The 24,124-nt window shown below is 46.5% G+C and overlaps 2 protein-coding genes and 1 long non-coding RNA gene across 3 annotated transcripts; 1 reads left to right on the top strand and 2 right to left on the bottom strand.

Annotated features, from left to right (window-relative positions):
• Nucleotides 1-283: 283 nt before the first annotated feature.
• Nucleotides 284-18,800, top strand: LOC135806909 (uncharacterized). Its single transcript, XM_065321068.1, has 13 exons — nucleotides 284-611; nucleotides 1,075-1,213; nucleotides 2,837-2,989; nucleotides 3,213-3,905; nucleotides 4,456-4,494; nucleotides 5,674-5,814; nucleotides 6,215-6,361; nucleotides 7,380-7,539; nucleotides 7,961-8,171; nucleotides 9,597-9,699; nucleotides 15,510-15,649; nucleotides 16,698-16,792; nucleotides 18,356-18,800. Exons 1-13 carry the CDS (start codon nucleotides 567-569, stop codon nucleotides 18,399-18,401), a joined length of 2,112 nt encoding a protein of 703 aa, XP_065177140.1. The 5' UTR covers nucleotides 284-566; the 3' UTR covers nucleotides 18,402-18,800.
• LOC135806908 (uncharacterized) lies at nucleotides 13,931-14,967 on the bottom strand. Its single transcript, XR_010551338.1, has 3 exons — nucleotides 14,679-14,967; nucleotides 14,302-14,387; nucleotides 13,931-14,084 (listed from the first exon to the last, which is right to left on the bottom strand). It is a non-coding gene; the product is annotated as an uncharacterized LOC135806908 (long non-coding RNA).
• Nucleotides 18,801-19,901: 1,101 nt separating the features above from the next.
• On the bottom strand, nucleotides 19,902-24,047 carry LOC135819673 (cyclin-I-like). The gene is made up of 8 exons (XM_065332928.1): nucleotides 23,747-24,047; nucleotides 23,536-23,658; nucleotides 23,218-23,361; nucleotides 22,574-22,648; nucleotides 22,351-22,491; nucleotides 21,361-21,486; nucleotides 21,135-21,233; nucleotides 19,902-20,978 (listed from the first exon to the last, which is right to left on the bottom strand). Exons 2-8 carry the CDS (start codon nucleotides 23,656-23,658, stop codon nucleotides 20,505-20,507), a joined length of 1,182 nt encoding a protein of 393 aa, XP_065189000.1. The 5' UTR covers nucleotides 23,747-24,047; the 3' UTR covers nucleotides 19,902-20,504.
• Between the last annotated feature and the right edge of the window lie 77 nt (nucleotides 24,048-24,124).

Raw genomic sequence — 24,124 nt, 5'->3', positions numbered from 1 at the left:
TGGTTGATAGTCTTCACTGACACTGACAGACAGCATGCCACCAAGACTGCAAGCCAAGACTGCAAGAGAAGAGACCTTACTGTCCAGTGTCCAGTATCAGGTTAAATTTTATGGACTCGAGTCTTGTCTTGACTTGATGCCACTCGTCACCATGGTCACTCGAGTACTCATGTGGCAGGGAGTCGTAAAAACAGCACTCATTTTCGTGTTTACCCTGCCAACATATTCCCGCCAAATTTGAGCGTCCACATGTGTGTCACGGTACGGCCTACCTGCATGAAGCCTTGAAGGTTGAGAACGAACAAGTCAAGACAAGATTGAACTGAAATATCATTATGGAATGAATGGCCAACTCAGACACAGCGGTGGCGAAGATCCACGTTTTCGGCACATCCAGAAACAATAGTCAAGAGATAGAATTCACTGTTTGAAGTAAGACCTGGTACAAATATCGTATTCTCCCAGAGTGGAATACAGACAGACACAGCACACTGTAGTCTTAGTTTCTTGCCTCATCTCGTTGAGGATTTCCCTGTTCAGCCAAGGAATTTAGTTAAGTCAACAGGATGCCCGTGATACGAGTTTCCAAAGTCCTCAGGTGTTCATCTGAGGTGAGGCCGCGATTTACTTGTACTATCCTGTCTTGTCTTGTTGCTAGTTTTCGAAACCATGCACAGTATATAATTCTGATGCAAAATATGTGCTTACACAGAATATCTGATTGGCGAAGGATGCAGCCAAATACATGCAGCTGCAGTGCGCTTTATGTCCACAGCGAGGCAGAAGCCAAGTAGTACATACATGTAACATCTGTCGTAGCCTGAAGATGTTTGCATTCTCACGTCTCGCACTCCCGTACTGTGTCGCGGCCAGTCTTCTGGGGCTACACACCTTCCAGATTTCTGCGTTACAAGCTGAGTTTTAAATTCAGTACAATGGCCCTGGCTCTGGCATCCCATTCACCTTCCTTGTTATGCCCGGTGATGTATTATAATCACAAAATGCATCACTAGCCGAGAACATAATACCATGTCCATTGCCATATTCCTTCATTCTCCGTTTTCTTGTTTGTAGGACCCAGTGTTTTCTTCCAAGAACCTTCTCCTGACTGAGCGATATCGCAAGTTTGTTTGCCACCAATCGAATCAAGCTGACCGCATCGAGGTCGATCTGCAGCTTGCTAGTCCTTCTCAAATCACCAACATTGACTTAGGTTGGTACTTTCTCTCACACACACAGACACACACACATGCACACGCACACACACACACACACACACACACACACACACACACACACACACACACACACCTGCACATGCACATGCACACACACACACACACACACACATCACCTGGTCCTGGTATACTCTGCCATTACGGTCACGTGTCCCCTTGCGAGGCTGACAATATGGAACGACGAGCAACGGCAGTCCGCTGAGAGAGAGGTCGGGGACTCAGGGACCATGTTTGAGAGTGCCATCTCTGGCAGCTATGGATCTGGCTTATCATCGGAAACGATTCCTCTCACGGCTGCCGCTTGAACTGGTCCATCACTCTCCACAACAGAGCGAACATTCCATGAGCCAATGCTCAGTCGTTCCAAGTCGTCGTCTTCGTGCGGTAGTTTGCTCCACTCGCGGGCTTGCAAGGCCTCGCGAAGGGCTCCGAGGTGGGGGCGGCGAGGAGAGTGTCGGCATCGTAACTATCCGACCAAGTCTCCTGTCGATAAAGACCCCACCTCAGGCACTGTTGGCCTGGGCGGCTGCACGCCGAAAGCATTCCCAACTTTCAAAAACTGCACGTTTCAAGACAAGAGCACCATACACACATACATATACACACACACACGTACACACTCACACACATTCTCTCTTTCTCTCTCACACACTCACATACACACACCTTGGACCTTGGACGCCCATCACTAGTGCGATGATAGCATGCGAGCTGAGCAATATGGGGAGTGACTCTTCAAGTCACCCGCCTGCTCTGGCGGAGGAAGACGAGGATGGCGAGACAACTTCCTCCACTCTGCCCTGTCTGCACGTGCGTGCATGCACACACACACACACACACATACACACACACACACACACACTCAGACACACACACACACACACACACACCACACACACACCACACACACACACACACACACACACACACACACACACACACACACACCACACACCACACACACACTCAGACTCAGACATGCCCATCGCGGAAGCGATGATAGCGAAAAGCTATGTTAGACATAGCGACTTCACACACATGTGTACACACACACACACACACACAAACACACATTGCCTGTGACATCAATTTCTTTATCACTACCTCTGTGGTCTTTGGACAAGCACAATGAATTATTTACAGTAGAGATGTGATAGAAACAGCACAAAGAAAGGTGGCCAGAAATAACACGCTCAAAGGCATAACACCATACACGCAGAAGGGATGGCGAAAGGTGCAAGTGTGAAGTGACCACACAGACTTGCGATGTATTGCCACAATAATAAACAACCAATGGACAAGATAATGAGCTGCTGACAACCTACCAAACAGAAACTGTTTGATAGGTCGTCAGCAACTTATTATTTTTGTCCAGAGGCTATTGTTGTCGCAAAACACCGCATGCCTGTGTGGTCTCTTCACACTTGCGCCTTTTTGCCATCCCTTCTGTGTGTATGGTGTTGTGCCTTTGACCACGTCGTTTCTGGCTACTTTTCTTTGCGCAGTTTCTGTCACATATGTAGTCTTCCTCAGTTTTATAAATGAGCTGCGAGCATTTTATTCATATTTCCTCTCTTGATTGTTCCATCCAACTCCAGGTAACAATGGCTCTGCATTTATTAGTATGCTTGTTGGTCGCTCCGGCAGTGCCAATGAGAAGGAGTTTGTAGGACTGCTACCAGAGACAATGCTGCAAACACCGATAGATGCCAGGGCGGGCCGGCACAAAGCATCCGTCAGGCTCTTTCGCTGTGAGTTCGGTGACAGTGTGTGAGCATCTCGCTTCTCTCTCTCTCTCTCCCTCTCCCTCCCTCCCTCTCTCCCTCTTTCCTATGTCATTCTTTCTCTTCGCTTGGCTGCGTTTCGATTTTAAGCAAACTATTCTGGTGAACTTGTTGTCTACAACCTTTGTGCCGCGTACCTTGGCTGCTTTATCATGAGACCTGTTTTTTCCTTCAATTGTGACGTTTGTAGGCGACTCGCTATCACCATCATCCAGAGATCAATACTGGGATTTGGTGCGGATCATCCTGCGCCAGCCGTACAAGACCCGCGACCCGTTCGGGCTTTCATTTCTTAAATTCCAAGGAGTCGAGCAGGAGAGCACAGAAGAGACACGCATCACCAATCGGGGATCCGAAGTCACCAGTCGCAGCCATGAGGTTGGTAGCAGTAGATCGCCCGTGACGGCGGCATCAAGCACCCGCTCATCGACGGTTTCTATAAAAAAGGATGACCCTGACGCCGCTCCAGGTCACTTGCGATCAAGAAATGCCCCCGTGCTCAAACCCTCACTACCCGGGTCGGCAGCTTTGCAGCTGGCAACTTCGGCAGGAAGTACGTATGCCAAGGCACCACAGCGCCTTCTCATGAGCCGTGTTAGGCGCATGGACACGAGTGAAATGTCCGCCATCGAGTGCAAGAAACCGTTCTGCGATAGTGACGGTGTCACTCTCCGATCGGACCTCGTTAAAGCTGAGATGATGCTGAAGGGCCAGGCATTGTCTTCAGCGTCAACAGCCAAGACTCTTGGTGATAGTATCGATGTAGGCGCACAGAAACGAAAGCATTCACCTGGCATGCCCGACCCATCATCTAGTCCCCCTAGGAAGCTGGCAACTCCAAGCTGTTCGTCTGCAGTATCCCCTAGAATCGGCTCTTTGCGAGGTGAGCAGTGTGCACTGTGCTCTGTGCCATCACGGCTTGTTATCTTCTTCTTTCTGGCTTGAACTGAATAGTGAATACCGTACTACCGGCTTGCACGCTTTCGAATATCATGCACTTTTGGTTGTACAGTCACGTACCTAGCATTCAATTGCTCCATCTTCATTATAATTATTAACAGGTTTTTTTTTAACTTAAAAAGGATGTAGTTAGGTATTATCAGCACGGTTCAGAGTACCATCTCTCGAATCGATTACAATGAGGTCTCTCAATCGGCTCAGTGCATCAAGTCAAAAGGCTCTTAACTGCCAGAAATGACGCGTGCTTGTGCACCGCATTAGTATAAGAAGTTCCTCAGTGTCGTGTAGTGCATCTCTATTGATGGGTGAAGAAACGAGTAGCTTCTGTATGGCGATCTAGAGTCCATTTCCTTTTATCTCGAATATGTCACCCACCCTCAATCGGCGACAGTGTTTTGCTTCGTCTTTTTTACTCTTTATTTCCATCTCTTCCCCCCCCCCCCCCCCCCTCTCTCTCTCTCTCTCTCTCTCAGGTCCATCTGACTCAGGCAAGGATGACTTCATTGAGTTTGGTAAGTGATGTTTTGCTGGTGGACTGGTCTGCATCTGTGGAGCTCATTTGTATTTATAGCCAGGGATTTGTGTGCTTGTCTACTTAAATTGCGGTAGTTATTTAATTTTCCTAAGGCGAAAGGATGCGTATCATGGGAGTCTCTCACTATCTCTCTCTCTCTCTCTCTCTCTCTCTCTCTCTCTCTCTCTCTCTCTCTCTCTCTCTCTCTCTCTCTCTCTCTCTCTTCATTGCAAAAATTTTGCGCATTTTTCTCCATGGACTCAGATGGAGAGCCAAGGATAAATTTATAGAAGAGGAAAGGACCAAGGAACTACAAGCTACGCTATAATGTCCACTAACACCACCAGTTACTAAACAATCAGCTCATGCGATAACATGCATCTGTCAGTACCGTTGGTCAGTGTCGTGCGATGTTATCGCATGAGCTGATTGTTTAGTAGCTGGTGGTGTTAGTGGACATTATAGCGTAGCTCGTAGTTCCTTGGTCTTTTTCTTTTTTATAAATTTTTCTCCATCTGCATAAAATCTAGACTGACAACCTGCTTGTTTAATCATGCATCTGGCTGTAGAGGTCTCAGTCCTCATTTGTTAGACTTGCCTGTCTTTATAAATGTAAATTCCTTTCTCTCTCTCTCTCTCTCTCTCTCTCTCTCTCTCTCTCTCTCTCTCTCTCTCTCTCTCTATGTTATGTTATGGCCGATTCTGCGTGTACCCCTGCCAAGCAATGTCTGTGGGCTTGGTGGACTTTCTTAGCACAACCACTGCTCCTTGGTTTGGGTATTTACATACTGGTCAATGTTTGTTTGACAAGTAGCTCCTCTTTCCCGCTCTATACAAGGTGAACATGAGTGATGAACAACGTACTTGATGCAGACCACGGCACAAACCAAACAGTGTACAAAGTATGCAAACGCACACATAACAGCCAAATCAAAGTGAATCTTCCAAAGTGGAGGTGCCCGTAGTCAATCTGTGACCGTAGGAACGATACTGTTTGGTAAGCATTAATTTTGTTTCATTGTGTTCTACATAGTGAGTGTCGCACTCAGCTGCTCTCTCAGGTCACATTGCCTGCCTCGCTGCCAGCGCTAGTACCCAGTTACTGGAGCATCTGTAAGATGTGTAGATGACATGTGATGCCCAATCATGCACAGTCTCTCTTGTGTTGGTTTGGCAGAACCCGCACCCACCACCCCTCGCCGCACGCCCGCCTCTGCTGCACCCAAGCCGCGCCAATCGTCAGTACTGGATCGTATCGATGCTCAGCTACAGCAATTGGATAGCTCACGAACGCCGTCGGTTCCTGCTGACGAATCTGGTCAGTTCATGCTTCTTATCCATTGTGTGTTCAACTTCTATGTGTCTTGTTTAGCTCCTTTACTGTCGCTCTTTGGCAGGATTTAGCTGCTGGGGGAAAACTACACCGCCCCTTGATTTGAATTATCATCTGTAAAAATTAATTACCCCGCGCTCAAACTTTCATGCTAACATTTGTTTGAATTTTTTGTTGTGTGGAGGGGTGCACAAATGTACATGTATGTGTGGAGGGAGGTGGTGCACATATGTATGTGTGGAGGGGGGGGGGGGGGGGTATTTTTCTGGTGTGCGCAATTTAACTGGTTGCATACTTCCCCCCCCCCCCCCCCCCCCCCCCCCGCCATGTGTGTGTTCACAATTATGGTACGTTATAGTTTTGTCTGCACTCTTGTTACCTACAGATGGTATGACACCACGGCGGAGTTTCCTGGACGCACGCAACAAGGAGAGGACGCCCCGCAGCCAGTCGGGTGTGAACTTCATGAGTTCGTACACCAAGGACAAACCGAAACTGCCCAGTGATGTTGCACCTACTGTTCTGGGCTTAGGTAAAGCTACCAGTGCTACCGAGTTACTGCACTACATGTACTCTGAAGTGCATGTAGTGTTTGAATACTTAAAGATCAGTGCATGCACATTCTTCTTTGTTGGAAGTGGGCCACTGTTCTTCAGAGGTTATGTGATTACTAGTATGTCATCACTGGATTAGTTTTATACCGTATGTCCGCACCTTTAAAACCGTGGAGTTATATTCCATTATAAAGCCAGTCTCAGTTATAAAGCCATGGGCTTCATTAATGAATTGGCATTTGACGTATGTTTTGAAGTAAAAATGAAGGAGTAAGTACTATGCTAACAAACTTACAGCCCAGGAGGAAGGATACACAGGTGGATTTAGATTGAAATTTCTGTGTGGACTTTGACTTTTATGGCATGGCGTAGTGGGTGAGTCGTTTTGCAACTAAAATAGCTAGGAAAGCTGCGGTGTTTCGAATATAAGGTCGAGGCTTTAATGGCGCTGACATACGGTAGATATATAAAGAATGACATCATTGCATCTGCTTTGTATGAGGTGGCAAACCAGTGTTAGTTTATACTTTATAGTGAGTGGCAGTTCGGTGTTTGTTGTGTCACATAGCTTTGCCACTTCACACAAAGCATCTACAGTGCTGCTCAATGAAATCCAGTCACGTCACTCAAGCACGAGCCGGGCGTTGCCCAGCCCTAGACCTGCAAACACGGGGCTAACTTGAGTGACGCGTCTGGATTTCATTGAGCATCACTGCACTTCGCAAGAAGTACAGTGATGCTGTAACCGTATAACCTCCACATGCACATGGAGTGGCAGCAGAAGCGAAATTGAGGTTCTCAAAGAAAAAATTGAAAAGCACCGTACAACTTGCGTAGCTGTACTCCAGCCCGGGACCTCATGTCACTTTTTCACGAGCTTAAACAGCCGTGATCTTTGCTTCTTTTGCATAGTGCGGTACATGTGTTTGCAAGTATCTTGGCTGAGTGATTGAGTTTGAAGGTCACATGGTCTCTGTACTACCTTTGCTGTCTTAGGTGGAGCCGATGAAGAGGTGGACGATAAGGGGGTTCGGATCGAGCAGCGAGTCGACGATGACGGGCGTGTGACATTCAAGAAGATAGAACGACGACCAATGCCAAAGCCGGTCGTCACTCTAAAGACGCGCTTCAAGCCCAACAAGCAAATGAAGATAGGGTATGTCCTGAGCTGATCCTCTAGTTTCGAAATGCTTCACATAATGTTTTAATCTTTTGTTCCTGCACTGATTCCAGTGGTGAAAACTCCCAGGTTGATCAGGGCAGGCATTCTGGAGACTTTCACTAAACTCGCTGACATCACAACGCTGTGTGCCCAGAATAGGGTAGATCTGTGTTGTCACAGAGATAAACTTTGTATAGGAGTAGATGGGGAATAGTTGAATTGTTTATTGTTACTGTATTCGGATTAAAAATTCCCGACTGAGAACTGTGGAAAACCCTGAGTATCATGACTGTTATCAGAATGGCTTTGCAACACAACATGATAACAGCAGTGTCACTAAATCACAGGCATTCTTTCTCCTCCCTCCCTCTCCCCCCCCCCCCCCCCCCGTCTCCAATTTGAACCTCAACTGCAGCACATTGCTGAATCGCATGAAGGCATCAGCAGATGGCAGTGGGACGGGTACGGGCGCAAGCAATGGTAGTGGTAACCAAGGCAACACGTGTGGATGGATGCAGGCACACGATAGCAGTCGACCTCTGCCGAACACGGACATCATGATCATCGATGACGACGACATGGCCAACGCGGCACTCACGATGCCCGCGTACAGCATATCCGATCATGTAAGTGATGTAATGGCGGTGCTGGTGTAGTCACGCTCAATGAAATCCAGCCGCGTGGCTTAACTAGCATTGCACACTGCACGACCCTTCCATTGCTGTACGAGTATAGTCACACTCAATGAAATCCAGCCGCATGGTGTAACTAGCATTGCACACTGTCCAGCCCTGGCTCTGCCAACATTGGGATGTGCATTGCATCATGGCACTAGCTAGCAGGATGCAGGAGGCCTGATTTCACTCAGTATCACAAAATTCTAGAGATGTAACGAACCATGAATTTTATGAACGAATAATCTAGCGAATACCACTCAAGCGAACGAACAATCATTCTACTATTCCACAAAAAGTGTACATGTAGTAAACACACAACACAAGCGCTCAGACTCGGGTCAGAGTAGAGTCAACCGCGTGTAGTCTAGTCGTTGTTTGCAACACAGTACAAAGTTTATGCATTCAAGTCAAGAGATTGTAGAGTCGCGTGCGCGGTATGCAGCGGACGGACTTCGCCCGTCTGCGAATATTCGAATTTTCGAACCTTCGACCTAGATTTTATCCAATCGATTATTCATTGAGGTCCAAGAGATTGAGGAATTCGAATAGTCGATTATTCGTTACATCACTACAAAATTCACTTGAAGTAATATCTGTACAAATTTTCCGGCGGGTTTAGCATTGACAAAGGGGCAGATATTTAGCAACTTTAGGCTTGCGCCGCGAATCAAACCTTTTGCTGGTTACAACAGACACTACGCCAGTGAGCAGCAATGATTACGCTACTTCTTACTACGGGTTTGACCTCGACACGTTGCTTGTAGATGATTAATGAACTCTGCAACATTTGCCACTTGACGTTGTTCGCATAGGGTCAGGCGATCGGATGCAGTGCGGAGAGCGAACGTCGTGGCTTGTGATCTGTACACACGATGAACTCTTGACCCTGGAGGCAGTGGTGAAAGTGACGAATGGAGAGGTAGATCGCCAAGAGTTCTCGGCTGAATGTACTGCATGTATATCGGGTTTCTGACACTGGCTGCAAACTGGCTCCAGAGTTTTGCCAGCGATGCTCGATGGTAGACGTGTGAAATCCTAGGCATGGTTCATTTGATGCAGCTGGTGTGCTTTTTAAATTGCTTCAAAATGTTTACCCACTCCAACTGCTTCCTGTAAAGTGAGAAGCTTTCGCTAGAGATTAAATTTCGCTGTTTTCGCGACCATCAAACATTCGCGAATATAAATCGCCGCAAACTGCTCTGTAACTTACATTGATTGTAGGCAGTGCAAGATCTAACTGAAGAGATAAAATCGCGAAAGTTTCTCATCGTGAACCAGCCCAATGCATGAAATGCAAAATTTGCGTGCCTCGAACGTTTATCACTTTACAGTACTTCCTGTCAACTTTGTTTCCTTCTCGTGTTGCCCTTGCAGTCAGTGCCAGCAATCGAAAGTGACCAACTCGAAGCAGAAATCCACAAGTTTCTTGACGGAATCGACTTCGACACGATTGACTTGGAGACCGTCACGTTTCGAGGTACAGCCAACCTGCATATAGACTGTGTGTGCGTGTATGTGTGTGTGTGTGGGGGGAGGGGGGGGGGGGGGGGGGTGCAAATTAGTGGCGGTCAATTCATCAGCATTGCAAGCTGCCTTGCAAGCTGTTGAATCGTGTAATCCCAGCACAAGTTTGTTTGCTGTCATCGCTCCAGCGATGGGCATGTGGAAGTGTGTGGGTGTGCGTGTCCGTGGGTGTGGGTGCAGAGTCTGCAGGCTGTCGTTTTGATGTCATTCGTACACTCTTTGCTGGATGAAATGCATCTAACGTTATAGAGGGTATGAGAATGGTTTCACTGTGCCTGCTTTGTACTGAGTGGCAAACCAGTTGCTTGTGATGCTACTCCACACAGATAAGAACACCCCAGGTGATGATGTAATCACATTATACTCTATTTTCGATTTCGATAACCAGTATGAGAACCTGCCCGCATTCGAACGGTTTGCTCTCCGAAAGCCCTTCACACATATACATGTAGCATGGCTTGTGTTGCTTTCCGCATGTGGGATTCTATCATAGTGCAGCCGGTGTTTCAAGAAGAGACCGCCAGTCTTTTCTAGATCAGTGTCCTTGGACGCCACAACTTGTTTTTTACATACTACAGTCAACTTCGCTTATAACGACATTCGGCGGGGCATCAACAAAGGGTCCTTATTCGCGAAGTGTCGTTATACCCGAAGTCTCATTACAGGTGAAACCTGGTTTCAGCGACCACGCATGGTTCCAGCCCAAAGTGGTCTTATAAACAGGTGGTCTTTCAAAGCAGGTGATCTCCCTAGATGGTGATATTGGTATCAAATGAATCCTCGCACTGCATGCTGTGCATTGGTGAAGTGCATAACTTAAAGGGGGAGTGATATACTGAAGTACTGATACATGTACATCACTACACAGCACTGTACTACTTGAAGTGTACAGGTACATGTAAAACGATTTTCAGATCGAGTACTGAAGTCGTGAAGAGATCGTTGAACTGGCGATCGGTACCAGTTGTAAGCCGATCGCTGGTCGCGTCGAGCGAGTGATCGCTGAATGCGAGTCAGAATGTACGTGAAACGGACGGTGCCAGACAAATACGGTCGTCCACAGCAGGTGGTCGCTGAGTCCAGGTGGTCTTTGGAGCAGGTTTTACCTGTACAGCTCGTCCCCAGTTAATACGAGTCCGGTTAGTACATAAACCCCGTTAGTACATAAGAAATCTCAAGTCCCGGACGAAACGTGATCACTTCCATACAAAGTTTGTCGGTTAGTACATAATTCGTTAGTACATAAACCCCGTTAGTACATAACATTTCTCCGTACCTGCATGCCACCTACCTCAATAGTACATAACTTTGTTGGTCCTTTGGCCTTCCAATGGAGGCGCATCGTGTTCTAGTTTCTAGTTGTGGACGCAATTAACTCAGAAATCAGAGCGCACATCACAAACAGACAAAGCTCTGTTTTTTTCGAGTGACTGTACAGGCATGGCTGGGCATGTATCATGTAAACTGTAGAATCTTCGCTGACTGTGACCGTGATAACATAAATTTTTTGTTATATCGAGGGAATCAAGAATGTCTCGCTCCCTAGTCATGGTAGCAAGAAACACTCAGACAAGTAGAAAAAGTGAAAAATTCTGGTACACAAGCAAGTCATGTACACTTTCGTTTAGTACATAAACCCCGTTAATACATAACATTTGTCAAGTCCCAGAGGTTATGGGACGACCTGTATATGTATTACAGTTGGAAGGGGCTTTGCTCTGGGCATGGAAATTCTGTCGTTATTCGCTAATTGTCGTTATATCCGCAGTCATTATTAGCGAAGTTGACTGTACATGTATTAGGCCACACCGTTTTTTATCTGTGTTTCGCGTCCCCCGCGCGCATGTATTTTACAGCCGGAGTTTAAAAAAATTAAAAAAACGGAACAAATTCTTCTTCTTTTTTTGAAAATGCAATACAAATTTAATGCAAACCCGGAAAACCGGAAAATGTAACCCAAAAGGAAAAAAATGGAACATGATTGTTACACATAACTATTATGTTGGCATCAATTAAATATTTGTTCTATTTACTAGTATCGCATGATTGTACTCAGCTCACACACATGTACATCATTACATGTGTGTGTGGGCCGCAAGTCACACAATCATCATGCCGCCTGTGTTTGGACCAGGGAGTAGTACAATACCGGGAGGTGACACGGCCACACATTCAGGCGGGCGAGCTTTGCCTCAGGTCACTTTTCTGTGGAGCGCTGTGTCCCGGGAAACGTCACGAACTGTCGTACTACGCGTACCATTTATCGTAGCATTTCGTAGCATTTTTCAAAAAATTCATAGAACGACTTGAAGAGAGTGGCAGAATGCTCTCAAGAAGTTTTCGAGCAGTACTTTTTGAAGTTTGTTTTGACGATGTAGGGAACGAATCCATCAGTCTTTGCTGAGTGATGAGGATGAATCCTACGAAGGATATCAAGTAGCAGCTGGCCTTCGCACGGGTACCTTCAGTGTGTCCAGTATTTACGTGGGCGGCTTGTAAGAGTGAAATTTTCTTCCTAATTTAATTTGTATTACATTTAGTTATTCACGTCGTTTCTAGGGGAATAGATAATGTTGAGTCAAGTTTTAGTCACAATGAACAACATGTTTCAGGTATGGCTGACCCGTCTCAAGATAGTAAGGCTATTCCGAATCCAGATGCTATAGTCGTCAGAGAGAAACACAAAATAAAAATTAATAAATTTTATACTGCAGGGGCAGCTATTCGCAAATGTCACTATGACGCAAGTCTGTGTCAAGCAGGGAGTAGCACAATGGTACAATGGCACTGTGCTACTCCCTGCTACAAAGCCTGAGATGTTACGCGTTAACAGGAACTGGTGTTGATGATAAAGGCAGTGTGGAATTATGTACAATGTTACTGGTGCAAGTGACCATGCCGTGTAAGTCATGTATGCAGGTAATCAGACCAAGTGCAAAAGGATAAAGATAGCCTGCTTACGTACTATTCCTAGTACGTGTGCTTATTATAGATACTTTGTGTGACTACTAGTTGTATGTGTCTGCATATTACTATACGTATTAGTACGTAATTGCTTTTACTACAATTTGTACTTTGTGGGGAGCTGCGTGACGATGAACTAGATATCAGGGAGTAGTACAATACCGGTATTGTACTACTCCCTGCTATATTTGGCCACCAAGAGCATACGCAATCAGAATCGTACAATACCATTACTCCTTGATTATAACCAACTAGCAGCACCCCCGGCCAGCGTTGCCTGGCCGAATGTGGCATGCGGGTGAAGCAAGTACATGAACAGCACACGTGCTCAGCACGTGGTGGTGGCCAGACCGCTGAAGTCCTGGTGAGGGAGGTTCTTCATCGTTGGAAGGAGAAGGAGGGACGTCTGTTACGCCTTCGGGAGGCTGGTCAGGGTTGTCCATCACCTGGTGGCGGATGAAGCGGCTCAAAAAATTCATAAACTTACGAACAAAAGTGCGATGCGCTCTTCACTGCAGATCAGATGCAGAGTGCAGTCAGTGCAGATCTTTTGTATCCTTTTGTTGCAGATGTTTCTATTTGCAGAGAACGGTTCACGTGGTCTGCAGCACTTGTGCGGCTGCTAGTGCTACCTATGGCCTAGGCTAGGTGGCTACATGATTCGCACGCTTCGCGTGCTCAGTGCTTCTGCGCGCGGCTGCTACTGCTACTCGTACTGATCGTGTCTGCTACCTACACTGTTCGCACGCTTCGCGTGCTCAGCACGTGGTGGTGGCTACACGATTCGCACGCTTCGCGTGCTCAGTGCTTCTGTGGCTGCTTCCGCTAGCTACACGATTCGCACGCTTCGCGTGCTCAGTGCTTCTGCGGCCGCTAGCTACACTGTTTGCACGCTTCGCGTGCTCAGGGCAGCGCTGCTCCGCAGGATGGCCTGAGCGTAACACACACACACACACACACGTCACAGGTGCCTCTTCTTTATAAGTAAAGATGTTACTTTTATGGCACCAATGTTACTTTCATGGCACCGTGGAATCATGTCAAACACAAAAGGATAAAGATGAATAGTTGTATGTATGCGCACGTGCGCGCGCGTGTGTGGTGTACAAGTACACGAGGGTGTGTGTAGGTGTGTGGGTGTATATTTGTGTATACTTGTTGGTGAAGAGATTCTCATACACGATGCGCTGTTATTCGCAGCAGGCAGTGGCTTCTGATGACGTGTTCTGTGCAGTAGATGGCATACCAAAAAGAGATAAGCCATGTTATATCCGACGTCCACCTTACAAATATGGTAGAACTGTGCAACTAACCTTGTCAGATGAGAGTATTTATCATCGTCTATACAAGGATGATCTTCGTCAATGGGGTGCGCTGTAGAACACGCATGAAAACAAATACAACCCCAAAACGTAGTTTCAGTATTGCTTCAGTGTCATATTTATAATCAACAATGTTGTATTGCAGAATTATACCCTTCTCACGATTGGTATTGCTCAACACGCTAGGACTGCATAAGTACACACCAACATCCCAAAAACACAATGCATTGAAACCACTTGAAACCACTCCTGCTATATAATTTGTTTACTTTTTGGGTGAGGAGCAATTGGCGTTGGGCAGGCAGACTTCGCTGCCGCACCCAAGTCGTCGCTCTTCCTCTTCTGTCCACGGGTTCTGGGGGTTAAAAAGCAACAAAGCAAGCAGGCCTGGCCTCATTCAGTGCTGAAAACAAGTGATCTTGAACATTATGTTCAAGTCTATACAAATAAATAAGTTTCAAAATTTTTGGAATGAGTTTTCCAAAGAGTTACATTAGCTAACACGTTGAGATGAAGTAGAATGGTAGACAAATAGGTATAGTTTCGAAATATCCCAACTTGGTGAGGTGTCCGAGTGGGTCCAAATGAGAAATTCAGGTTCGTGTTACACCATGTCAAGATGAGAAAATTCCATCACGTTACTTACCTAGGATAGCGTCCTCCATATTCGTCACTTCCATCCATTTTGGGAAGTCGAGACTTGGCAGCAGTGTGGACGATGTACCAGAGTAGCTCCCAAAAAAGGCTCGAGCTGAAAAGAACAAGTAGCAGCTTGTCACGAAGGGATACGTCTGGTCTTCTCGTCACTATTCGAAGGTTTCTCAGCGCTGTCAAAAGAGCAAAAATTTGAATTTTCGCGCGGTTTGTATTTTTTTGTGAGGCAAAGCTCGTAATCCCGGATGTGTGCCCGTGTCACCTCCCGGTATTGTACTACTCCCTGGTTTGGACCACAAGCATGGCAGAGGGGATACACTCATGTATTCATGTACATTGTACATGTCAATGTACATGAACAGTGCTGCGTCCGTTCACTGTACACAAATGCAATGCACGTACACTGTTTTTTTGGATGGCTTTTTTATTTTTTTTCGCCCTCCCTCATTGATTTCATCGTATAAGGTGAAGCGAAACATAGAAAAAACGGTGTGGCCTTATGGGCCAAAGAAATGTGACACCCGGCATAGAAGAGGGGATATGTTTTGCACCTGTGCACATTTAACCTGCATTGAAAAACTTTTTTCTGTGCATCGTCTGCGTTGGTCCCTGAGGCCAGGTGCATTGTGACACTGGGCAGAGAATATTGGAATTCGCCATAGCTTCTTACAATGGCTGTGGGCACGGTTTAGTCTTGACCAGCACCGGTCGTCCCTCAGTGTGCCTGTGAATGTCTTTGCCTGACTCTACATTTGATTCTGCCTTCGTCCCTCATTGTGCCTGTGAATGTCTTTGCCTGACTCTACATTTGATTCTGCGGCAGATATGCGCCATCAGTTTGAGTACAGTCGAGGGCAGGAGCTGGACCGGGCTCAACATCGCACCTTTCTCACTCTGGCGCGGTCGGTTGTGGAGCGTGTCACCGACACTGCCGATGCTGAGGATGATGTACAGGTTGTAGATGTAAGTGAACATGCTGTGTGTGTGTGTGTGTGTGTGTGTGTGTGTGTGTGTGTCCATATGGTGCAGTGGTATGTGCAGTCGATTTCCAATCGAGAGGTTGCTGGTTCAATTCCCGACGATTATGGTCGCACACGTCTTTCTTCTCTTTCTCGGACTCTTCCTGACTTTTCTTTCATTCTCCTGGGTGGTTACCAACAGCCAGTGTATGCCGGAGTATGTGGTGTGGTGTGTGTGTGTGTGTGTAGAAAAGAAAAAAAGGAAAAAGGAAAAGTAAGGATTCACTGGCCAGAAAAAGTCACTTCAATCAGCTGTGTGGTAAAAGTAGTGGCGGTCAATTCATCAGCCTTGCAAGCTGTTGAATGGTGTAATCCCAGCACAGGTTGCTATGTCTAACATAGCTGTTGGCTATCATCGCTTCCGCGATGGGCAGGTGTGTGTGTGTGTGTGTGTGTGTGTGTGTGTGTGTGTGTGTGTGTGTGTGTGTGTGTGCAAGCAAGTACACGTGTGTTTCTGTTTGCGTCTGTCCCAGCACAAGTTCTATGGCTTCTGCTGTGACATGGCTATAGGGCTTGAAAGTGATGACGTCAAAAACGGCCTGGGAGTAGTAAATTGACATCAGATTTCTATTTTGGATCCACTAAGGTGTGACTTTGCTATTGCCTCAGTATGTGGGTGCATAGCAACCCACTCATGTCGTATGCAGGTGCAACTTTTACTTCGCCACCAGTTGTCACCCCGCCCCCACTAGCCAAATCAGTCAGTTGCACTGGCAACATCACCTTGCTGTGAGTGAGACCGCTTGAAATGTGCTTGGATCCATACAAAAACTGGATCCAGGTGGATCCAGTTTTCGAATTTTTCAAATTGTTGCTATGCCATTGCTATGGAGTGACGTAGCACTTTCAAGCCCTATTGCTGCCTCCAGCGATGGGCGGCATCTGAAGTCTATGGTGTGAATTTATGTACTAAGCTACTGTTGAATTGTGTGGCGATGACTCGATGTTTTTGTTTGTTTGTTTTTTTGTGCTTCCCTCGTGTGTGTGTTCAGCTGAGTCGTCAAATGCCGTCTGCGTATCAATCGACCAAGGCATGTGCATCTTTATCTTTGGCAGAATCTGTTCAATGTCCTCTGTGTCAGTCAAGGTATGATTGCCTGTGCTGGAACGTTAGTTTCTCTGTCGATTGGTTAGAGGGGCAATCCACGCAGAAAATCCGATAGGGACTCATCGGTGGCTAGCGTCAGTCACGCCTAGCCCAAACCCGAAAGGATCTTGGTTTCCGTTCCTACGGAACCTGCATTTCAAGGGTGTGTTTTCTTGTTATAGCGGCCTCGCTGATGACCCCGCCCCCTGCCCTCCTTTGGATAGAACCCTGGTGTCTGCTCAATGATGCCACCACCACGTCCATGACAATCATTCAACCAGAAAAATTAAAATGTATCGTGTTGCCGAGGATCTGGATTCTTTGTTCATACTCCTCACAACCTTTGTATAGGCACTGCACTAGTGACTTGTGAGTAGTGACATCATCATTTTCCATTTTAGTAAGAAAATAGTGCAAAATACAACACCAAGAATGCATTCTCTCCCAATACTGTCCAATATCCTGGATATGTAAGAAATACGAACTTAGAAGTTGCGACTTCGGCGGTATTAGTCATGAAGTTGATTGCTCCAACGAGGAGCACACGCTTCTTGCCGAACTTGACACTTGACTGACTCACGACTGCCATCCGGAGCACATGAGGAGCACGTCGCACCTTCCACTCGGCAAACCTGAAAGAGAGCACCACTCCCTGCTCAATACACAGTATTTCGGGGAATTCACCCCTCATCAGTTGAGCTTGAATAGGCTGAGGAAGATTGTGCCTGAAAAGCACCACTTATATACTGCTCTCCAGGCCAAACCATCACCAGGGATACAAACTTACAGAGACGCTTCGTTTCCAGCGCAACAAACACCTCGTGAAGCCCGACTCACACTGCTACCTGGGGCTTCACGAGGTGTTTGTCGCTCTGGAAACAAAGTGTCTCTGTAAGTTTGTATCCCTGGTGATGGTTTGGCCTGGAGAGCAGTATATAAGTGACGCTTTTCAGGCACAATTTTCCTCAGCCTACTAAAGCTCAACTGATGAGGGGTGAATTCCCCGAAACACTGTGTATAGGGCTTGAAAGTGCTACGTCACAGCATAGCAACAATTTCAAAAATTCAAAAACTGGATCCACTTGGATCCAGTTTTTGTATGGATCCAAGCACATTTCAAGCCGTCTTACTCGCAGCAAGGTGATGTAGCCAGTGAAACTGACTGATTTGGCTACTGGGGGCGGGGTTACAACTGGTGGCGAAGTAAAAGTCACCCCTGCATACGACATGAGTGGGTTGCTATGCACCCACATACTGAGGCAATAGCATAAGTCACACCTTAGTGGATCCAAAATAGAAATCTGATGTCAACTTACTACTCCCTGGCCGTTTTTGACGTCATCACTTTCAAGCCCTATTGAGCAGGGAGTGGTGCTGTCTTTCAGGTTTGCAGAGCGGAAGGTGCGGCGTGCTCCTCGTGTGTTCCGGATGGCAGTCGTGAGTCAGTCAAGTGTCAAGTTCGGCAAGAAGCGTGTGCTCCTCGTCGGAGCAATCAACTTCATATGTAAGAAATGTCAGTAAAAATCTTGACTCTGTGTTTTTGTGTTGTCCGTTGCTCTGTAGGTTTCCACAGTATGCAATTGAAGCCCATGCCGCCAGTTGTTGCTGAGTTTCATTGGTGTCGATAGCTTTTTTTCTTTACCAGTATCCTCATCTGGACACTTTATTCCGTCGACTTCTCAAGAAAATGTTATCCTCTTACGAAAGGTGTTTGCTCCCCCAATTCTCTTATGCTTAGTATAGTAGGCGACCACTAGTCACTTCACTTCAGTTTTCAGCAAATTATGGGTTTTTTAACACTGATATCGTGATATTCTTTTCATTCAAATAAGTTGTAAATTTCTGTTAGCAAGATTGTACAGGCAGTGTGCATGTGTACATACAGACAGCATGTAACTCACTGATCTAGTCCTTTCATATAAATTATTTTTTATTTTTTATTTGTGCCACTTGCAGTCGTGGTGCGTGCAAGCAAATAAACTCTTGAAGTACTGTAGAGGCAGAAAATTTCGTCCAACTCCAAACAAAGGGAGTTCGTCCGGTTGAAAATTTCGTCCATGGATCATACCTCTTGATCATACGAGTGTATAGAAAAGCTGGACAAATCTACATTAGACTTTTTTTCTTTTTAATAGTCCGGCATTTAATTTAGGGTGCGTTTGGTTGGTACGATCTAGAACAGGATCGAACAGCTGGTGCACATGGAGCAGCCTCATGCCAACCAAACGGTACTCCAGAAACAGAGCACATTTTTGTGGAAAAATGTGCCGAACTTGGTGCATTCTTCAAAATGTGTATGGGTCACCATGGTCACTTTGTACGGTACGAGTCCAACCCAAAAGCGTATGCACGTGATCATTTGGGACCAAAATCGATGTTTCCGCCAGGTTTCACTGTGAAAAAGTGAAACTGCTCGGTCTGCTCCGGCCTGGAGCAAGCAGAACATGTTCTGGCCAACCCAGAACAGGTGCAGTCCCAACCAAACGCGCTGTTCTGGTGAATCCTGTTCTAGTTCGTACCAACCAAACACGCCCCTAGTCCAAATAAATGAAAGAGACGAAATTAAATTCCAGACGAATATTTCTGCTATAATATACAGTATGTTGATGTTTTAAAAAAATATCTGCGCTTACTTGAATATCCTTTTGGTAAATAACATTCTGTACTTAATATTATATTCCTCATGCCTAGGCTCATGGTGGAATCGAGGTAGTTTTTCCCTGCAATAACAGAATGAAGAAGGTGTGTATGTCATGTGTTTCTCGTTTTCTCTAACTCTTTTGCCGACAGATGCGTTAGCCCCATGGGTGATCTCACCCATGGAGTACATGCGAGCTGTTATTATTATTATGTTGATGTTGCAAGACTTCGGGCATGAAATATCTGGCTTTCCAGTTTTCAAACAGAGTTTTAGGGTGCATGTGTGGCAGGATCCGTGAACATTATGATGCTGGGGAAACAAAGCACCCACACCAAAAAAATCTTCCGGTCTGCATGTCCGTTACAAGCAGTGGTTGTACCACAACTGCACAAGGCGGTTGCATCCACCACCAAAGTAGGTTTTGGTCTAACTGGAGAGCACCAGACACAAAACAACCATCAACTGGTATCATCATCACCAAGAATCTCTTCCGAGTCTGGCATAGAAAATTGTTTGTTGGCAACAGCTGTGTGTTCAAGTGGAGAGTGGATATATAGCTAATGTGCAGTGACATAGCAATATTAGAATAAAAAGCGGATATAAAATGCAAGATGCTGTTTTTGTAATCTTAAAAAAAGTCTCGCGGAGAAAACAAATCTCCACACGTAGTGTGCGATCCTATGGGGATCGAGTGGGTACTAGGAGTGGCCAAATGTTTTTTTGGTATTCAACTGATCAAAATATTTTATAGATCTGCATATATTGTTTTTGGAGGGTTTTTTGACAATGAAAGCACAGGTCTCTATGCTACACAAAATACACATACAGTAGATTAAAAATCAACGGGCTGGGTTTAGAACGATCGGTAAGACAAATATGGGAGGGGAAAATCCGATGAGTGGAAGGAATAGTTGGGGACGGTGCTCTGGTACGATACGATGAGAATAAAAAGTGATAATGTGAAGATGAGAGGGTGTTTAGGTGCACTATACAATATTGTAATTCACAGACAGATAAAAGGATGCAAGAGACTACACTGGAGGGTGATCACAGAGAGAAAAAAAGTCATATTTAGGCTACTTTGACTGGTGAGGACAACACGTGTGGCCGTTCTAGAGGCGCACAGCCAGTACTGAGAGCGCATGGGCTAGCGGCACTGGCGCATGAAGACAACAGGACACAAGCAGCTGCAGATAGAGACAGGTCAGATGGGATGGATGCAGCAAGCGGCTGCTGCTTTGGAGGTGCTACACGAGATACATCTTCATCTGAGCTTGATGAGTCCGCATCAGAGATTTCGTCGTCACTGCTGATGGCGCGACTAGAGGGTAGTGAATTGACAGGTGTTGCCGCTGGAACAGTCATAGCTGCAGAACCACCAGATAACGGGTGAACTGACTTACTCACAGACGGTGAAGATGAAAACAAAGCTCGGGGGACGAAGGCAGGACGGCTAAATGCCGGTTTCGGAGCAGCCTTGCGAGGGAGCTTGAACTGACTGGCCTGAACAGCCTCGTAGTAGACGCCCAATGTGCGCCCACTAACCTGCAGATGGCAAGACAAAAACGAAACCAGGAAAACAAGCGAAAAAAAATCTCAAACAAAACAATGACTCCTAAAAGCAGTGTCCGGAAACAAGCAACATTCAGTTCAAAAAAGTGGAAAAGTCTGGGCAGTCAGCACAACGGTAAAGAAACTCACCGAAGCTGAGGATTGAAGTTCCATGGTTGCATCTAGCCAATCACAATCTGACAGCTGGCGCAGCTCATTACTTAGAACGGCCAGGGCAAGAGCAGACGGCTGTGAAGACAAATAGCAAAGCAATGCAAGGTTATATAAGGCACTCAGAACCCACAAACACAACTACTAGGACAATACAAACACGACATATAGTCATTCCACCAGCCACATCAATAACAATCATTACCTTGAAGCAGGCAAACTTCGAATCCAGCATGCAAGTCTCCAGGGAGTTGGTCACCTTGCCGAGATGAACCAAAGGTGGTAACCCACAAGAGGACAAGTATCCCCAGGAGCTGGCTAAGGCATGAAGCTGAGCAAAACAGGAGAAACAGGAACACACAGGAAATGATTTTGGTAAAAGAAGACAGAGCTGCATACAGATGACAGTGCTCTTCCAAACACAGGAATTAGACCACAGCTGATGCAGTCTTGCAGATCATTGGTCAGGTGAGCACCGGTCAGCCCAATCGCAATCAGGTTACACGGGTAACTGTGGCTCTACTGAGTGTGTAGATCTATGAGGGACACACAGCACACCTGCAAGAGCATAAGTCCGTCTTGTGACTGTCACCCATCAGCTGAGATTGACGTGAAAAGGACACGGTTCAACGATCAATCGCACCACAGTTCAACAACCAGGCGATCAGCGACAACACCAGGCACTACCGCATAGTTCAAAGCCGGTCGAGCCAAAGCAGGATAGCTGCGAGCAGGTCCATCGCTCTGAGTAAGACTACAAGAGCAAAAGTACTGCGACACCTCACTGTGAACGGGAGTTTTTGCACTCCCACATTGTGACAACACGACCAACGGAGCACTTCACATCGCACAAGGAGGGAAGGATGCCCCCACCCGCACAGCAAGGTGATCCTGAGGAGCCATTTTGAGCAAGTCACACCCGAAACAATAGTATTCGATGAACACTGGCAATGGCTCCGGCGTAGTACAGAGCAACCACTTCAAATATTTGAAGTGGATGATGAGAGCATTCCACGGATACAGGAGCGAACGCTATGTAGATCTACAATATGTACGAAATCATTCTCACCTGCAGCACGTTACTTTCATACCCACCCAGAACATACCCAAGCTGAGCATCGCAGATCAAAAAGACAACAGGCACACTACGAGCGCCATAATCACTGCAAGTGCCCTCATTCATAGTCATACTCACTATGTTGAGGATGGTGAGAGGAGTTGACGCGTCCACATCCCAGTGCAGTTTGTCCAAGATGATGCGCTCCATGCGGGTGATATCGCCCTCCTTGAAGCCGCACTGGCCCAAGCTTACTATTTCCTTTGCTGACGGCTCGTTCTGCAAATGGGAGACACACCAGAACATACAGCTCGACCGAGAACAAAAATTGAAATAGCCACGAAGCCACAAATCGAAGTACCTCAGGCTCTTGGCAGATCTTGGCTGCGATGAGCAGGGATGCTGCGGCAATACATCGTAAATGCTTGCTTTGCACCTGAACATCAACAGGAAGTACAAAAGGCATCGAACATTGATTTTGAGCCATCATATTGGAAATTCAAAATACGCCACACAAGATCGAGGAATCTCATAAAATTAATGCTTCACCAAGAAGTCAAGAAGGAAAGTGACATCAGAAATCGAACATCCCACGGATCCTTCTCAGCATGTCAAAATTTCCAACATGTCCTGGACACCTGTACTCTGTAGCAAGGCCATGCAGAGGACATGAAAACAGCACACCCCGTTCAACAGTGCTTGAAATACGGAAAGCTGTGACGGCAAGCATACCGCCAGACGGCACAAAGATCCAGTTGGGCATGAACTGTCAAGAATTCCACGCGAGCAACAGCGCTCGGGACCACCAGTAAACTCCCCAAAAGCTGTCAACATCATAGCACAAACATACAAGTACCGAACAAGTAAACTGTCCACGCAGAAGGCATCCCAGTAAAGGACAGAAGGAACTGCAGAAACGCCGAGAGGTAGCAGGGAGCAACGCAACTGTCTAGCCATCTAAATCACTATCCCAAGACAAGAGCAACTGGACTCTGGCTCACTCACCTTCACGATGGATAGAAATCGGTCGAATACATTCACTGCCAGCGAGAATGTGTCTGGGCTAAACCCAAAGCCTGCGTAGGTCAGACGGCGGAGCCATTGTAGAGTCTCTGCGCGAGATTCCACTGGGTAGAAAGACGGGAACCCCTACGCAAAAAGAGTACAATGGAATGACAGCTGCTGACCAAACTCACACCGAGAACAGATTCAGCACACACCTACAACAGACAGCACATTCCCCTAATCGCCTACATTCACAAACAAGACGGCAGGCCAGAAACCTAAAGCACAGGCCACTTGGTGCTCATATAACAAGCATACCTGTTTTGGTGAGCTACTCGTATTCTGTTCCAATGTTCCAGGTATAAATCTCTCCTCCCTCTCCACTGCTCTTTTCAGCGAGCGTTCCAGGCGAGCGGAATCTAGTAGTTGCCGCAGCTTCATCTGCATGGACGACAACAAGAAGGCTATCTCCAGTTAGATTCCACAATCAACACACTACTGCATCTTTAGAGGTGTGTAAGGAACTTGCCTCCAATGCTGCAGCTTCTCTCGCCCAACACGAACGCCGAAAAGAGAGGGTAGACGGTTCTTCGCACACTGTCAGCCATAGCTTACAGCCGACCCTCCATGGTGAACTCGTTTGATATTATTATTTTATGTACTAGGGTTGTCTGGTCTACTGTATACCAGTTGAACAGTTAGCTCTCAAGTGGAAAGAACAAAACTGTCTCAATCAGGTGAAAGAAGAAGAAAGACACACAGGGTTGGAAAAAGGAAACCTTGACCCAAAGTTGAAGAAGTGACTTCTGACACTGAACGTTGGCTGACAGCACCCTTTTGGCGCAAACTCACACTTCGATGTGCAGCAGGCTTGATTGTTCAACGCAGCCAGTAACTGAAAGCCTTG

Source organism: Sycon ciliatum, chromosome 1 (genome assembly GCF_964019385.1).
Source record: "Sycon ciliatum chromosome 1, ocSycCili1.1, whole genome shotgun sequence".
Taxonomy (NCBI): domain Eukaryota; kingdom Metazoa; phylum Porifera; class Calcarea; order Leucosolenida; family Sycettidae; genus Sycon; species Sycon ciliatum.
The sequence above is the reverse complement of the archived record's forward strand: the minus strand, read 5'-3'. Positions and strand labels throughout refer to the sequence as shown.

Bases quoted from the DNA above. Each gene is read 5' to 3' on its own strand.
- LOC135806909 (XM_065321068.1), top strand. From the start codon at position 567: ATGCCCGTGATACGAGTTTCCAAAGTCCTCAGGTGTTCATCTGAG. The intron at 5,815-6,214 runs GTCAGTTCATGC...TGTTACCTACAG, and splicing joins GGTTCCTGCTGACGAATCTG to ATGGTATGACACCACGGCGG. The intron at 7,540-7,960 runs GTATGTCCTGAG...CCTCAACTGCAG, and splicing joins AACAAGCAAATGAAGATAGG to CACATTGCTGAATCGCATGA.
- LOC135819673 (XM_065332928.1), bottom strand. From the start codon at position 23,658: ATGAAGCTGCGGCAACTACTAGATTCCGCTCGCCTGGAACGCTCGCTG. The intron at 23,362-23,535 runs GTATGCTTGTTA...CTTTTTGCGTAG, and splicing joins CGAGTAGCTCACCAAAACAG to GGGTTCCCGTCTTTCTACCC. The intron at 21,487-22,350 runs GTGAGTATGACT...TGTTTTGCTCAG, and splicing joins CTCTCACCATCCTCAACATA to CTTCATGCCTTAGCCAGCTC.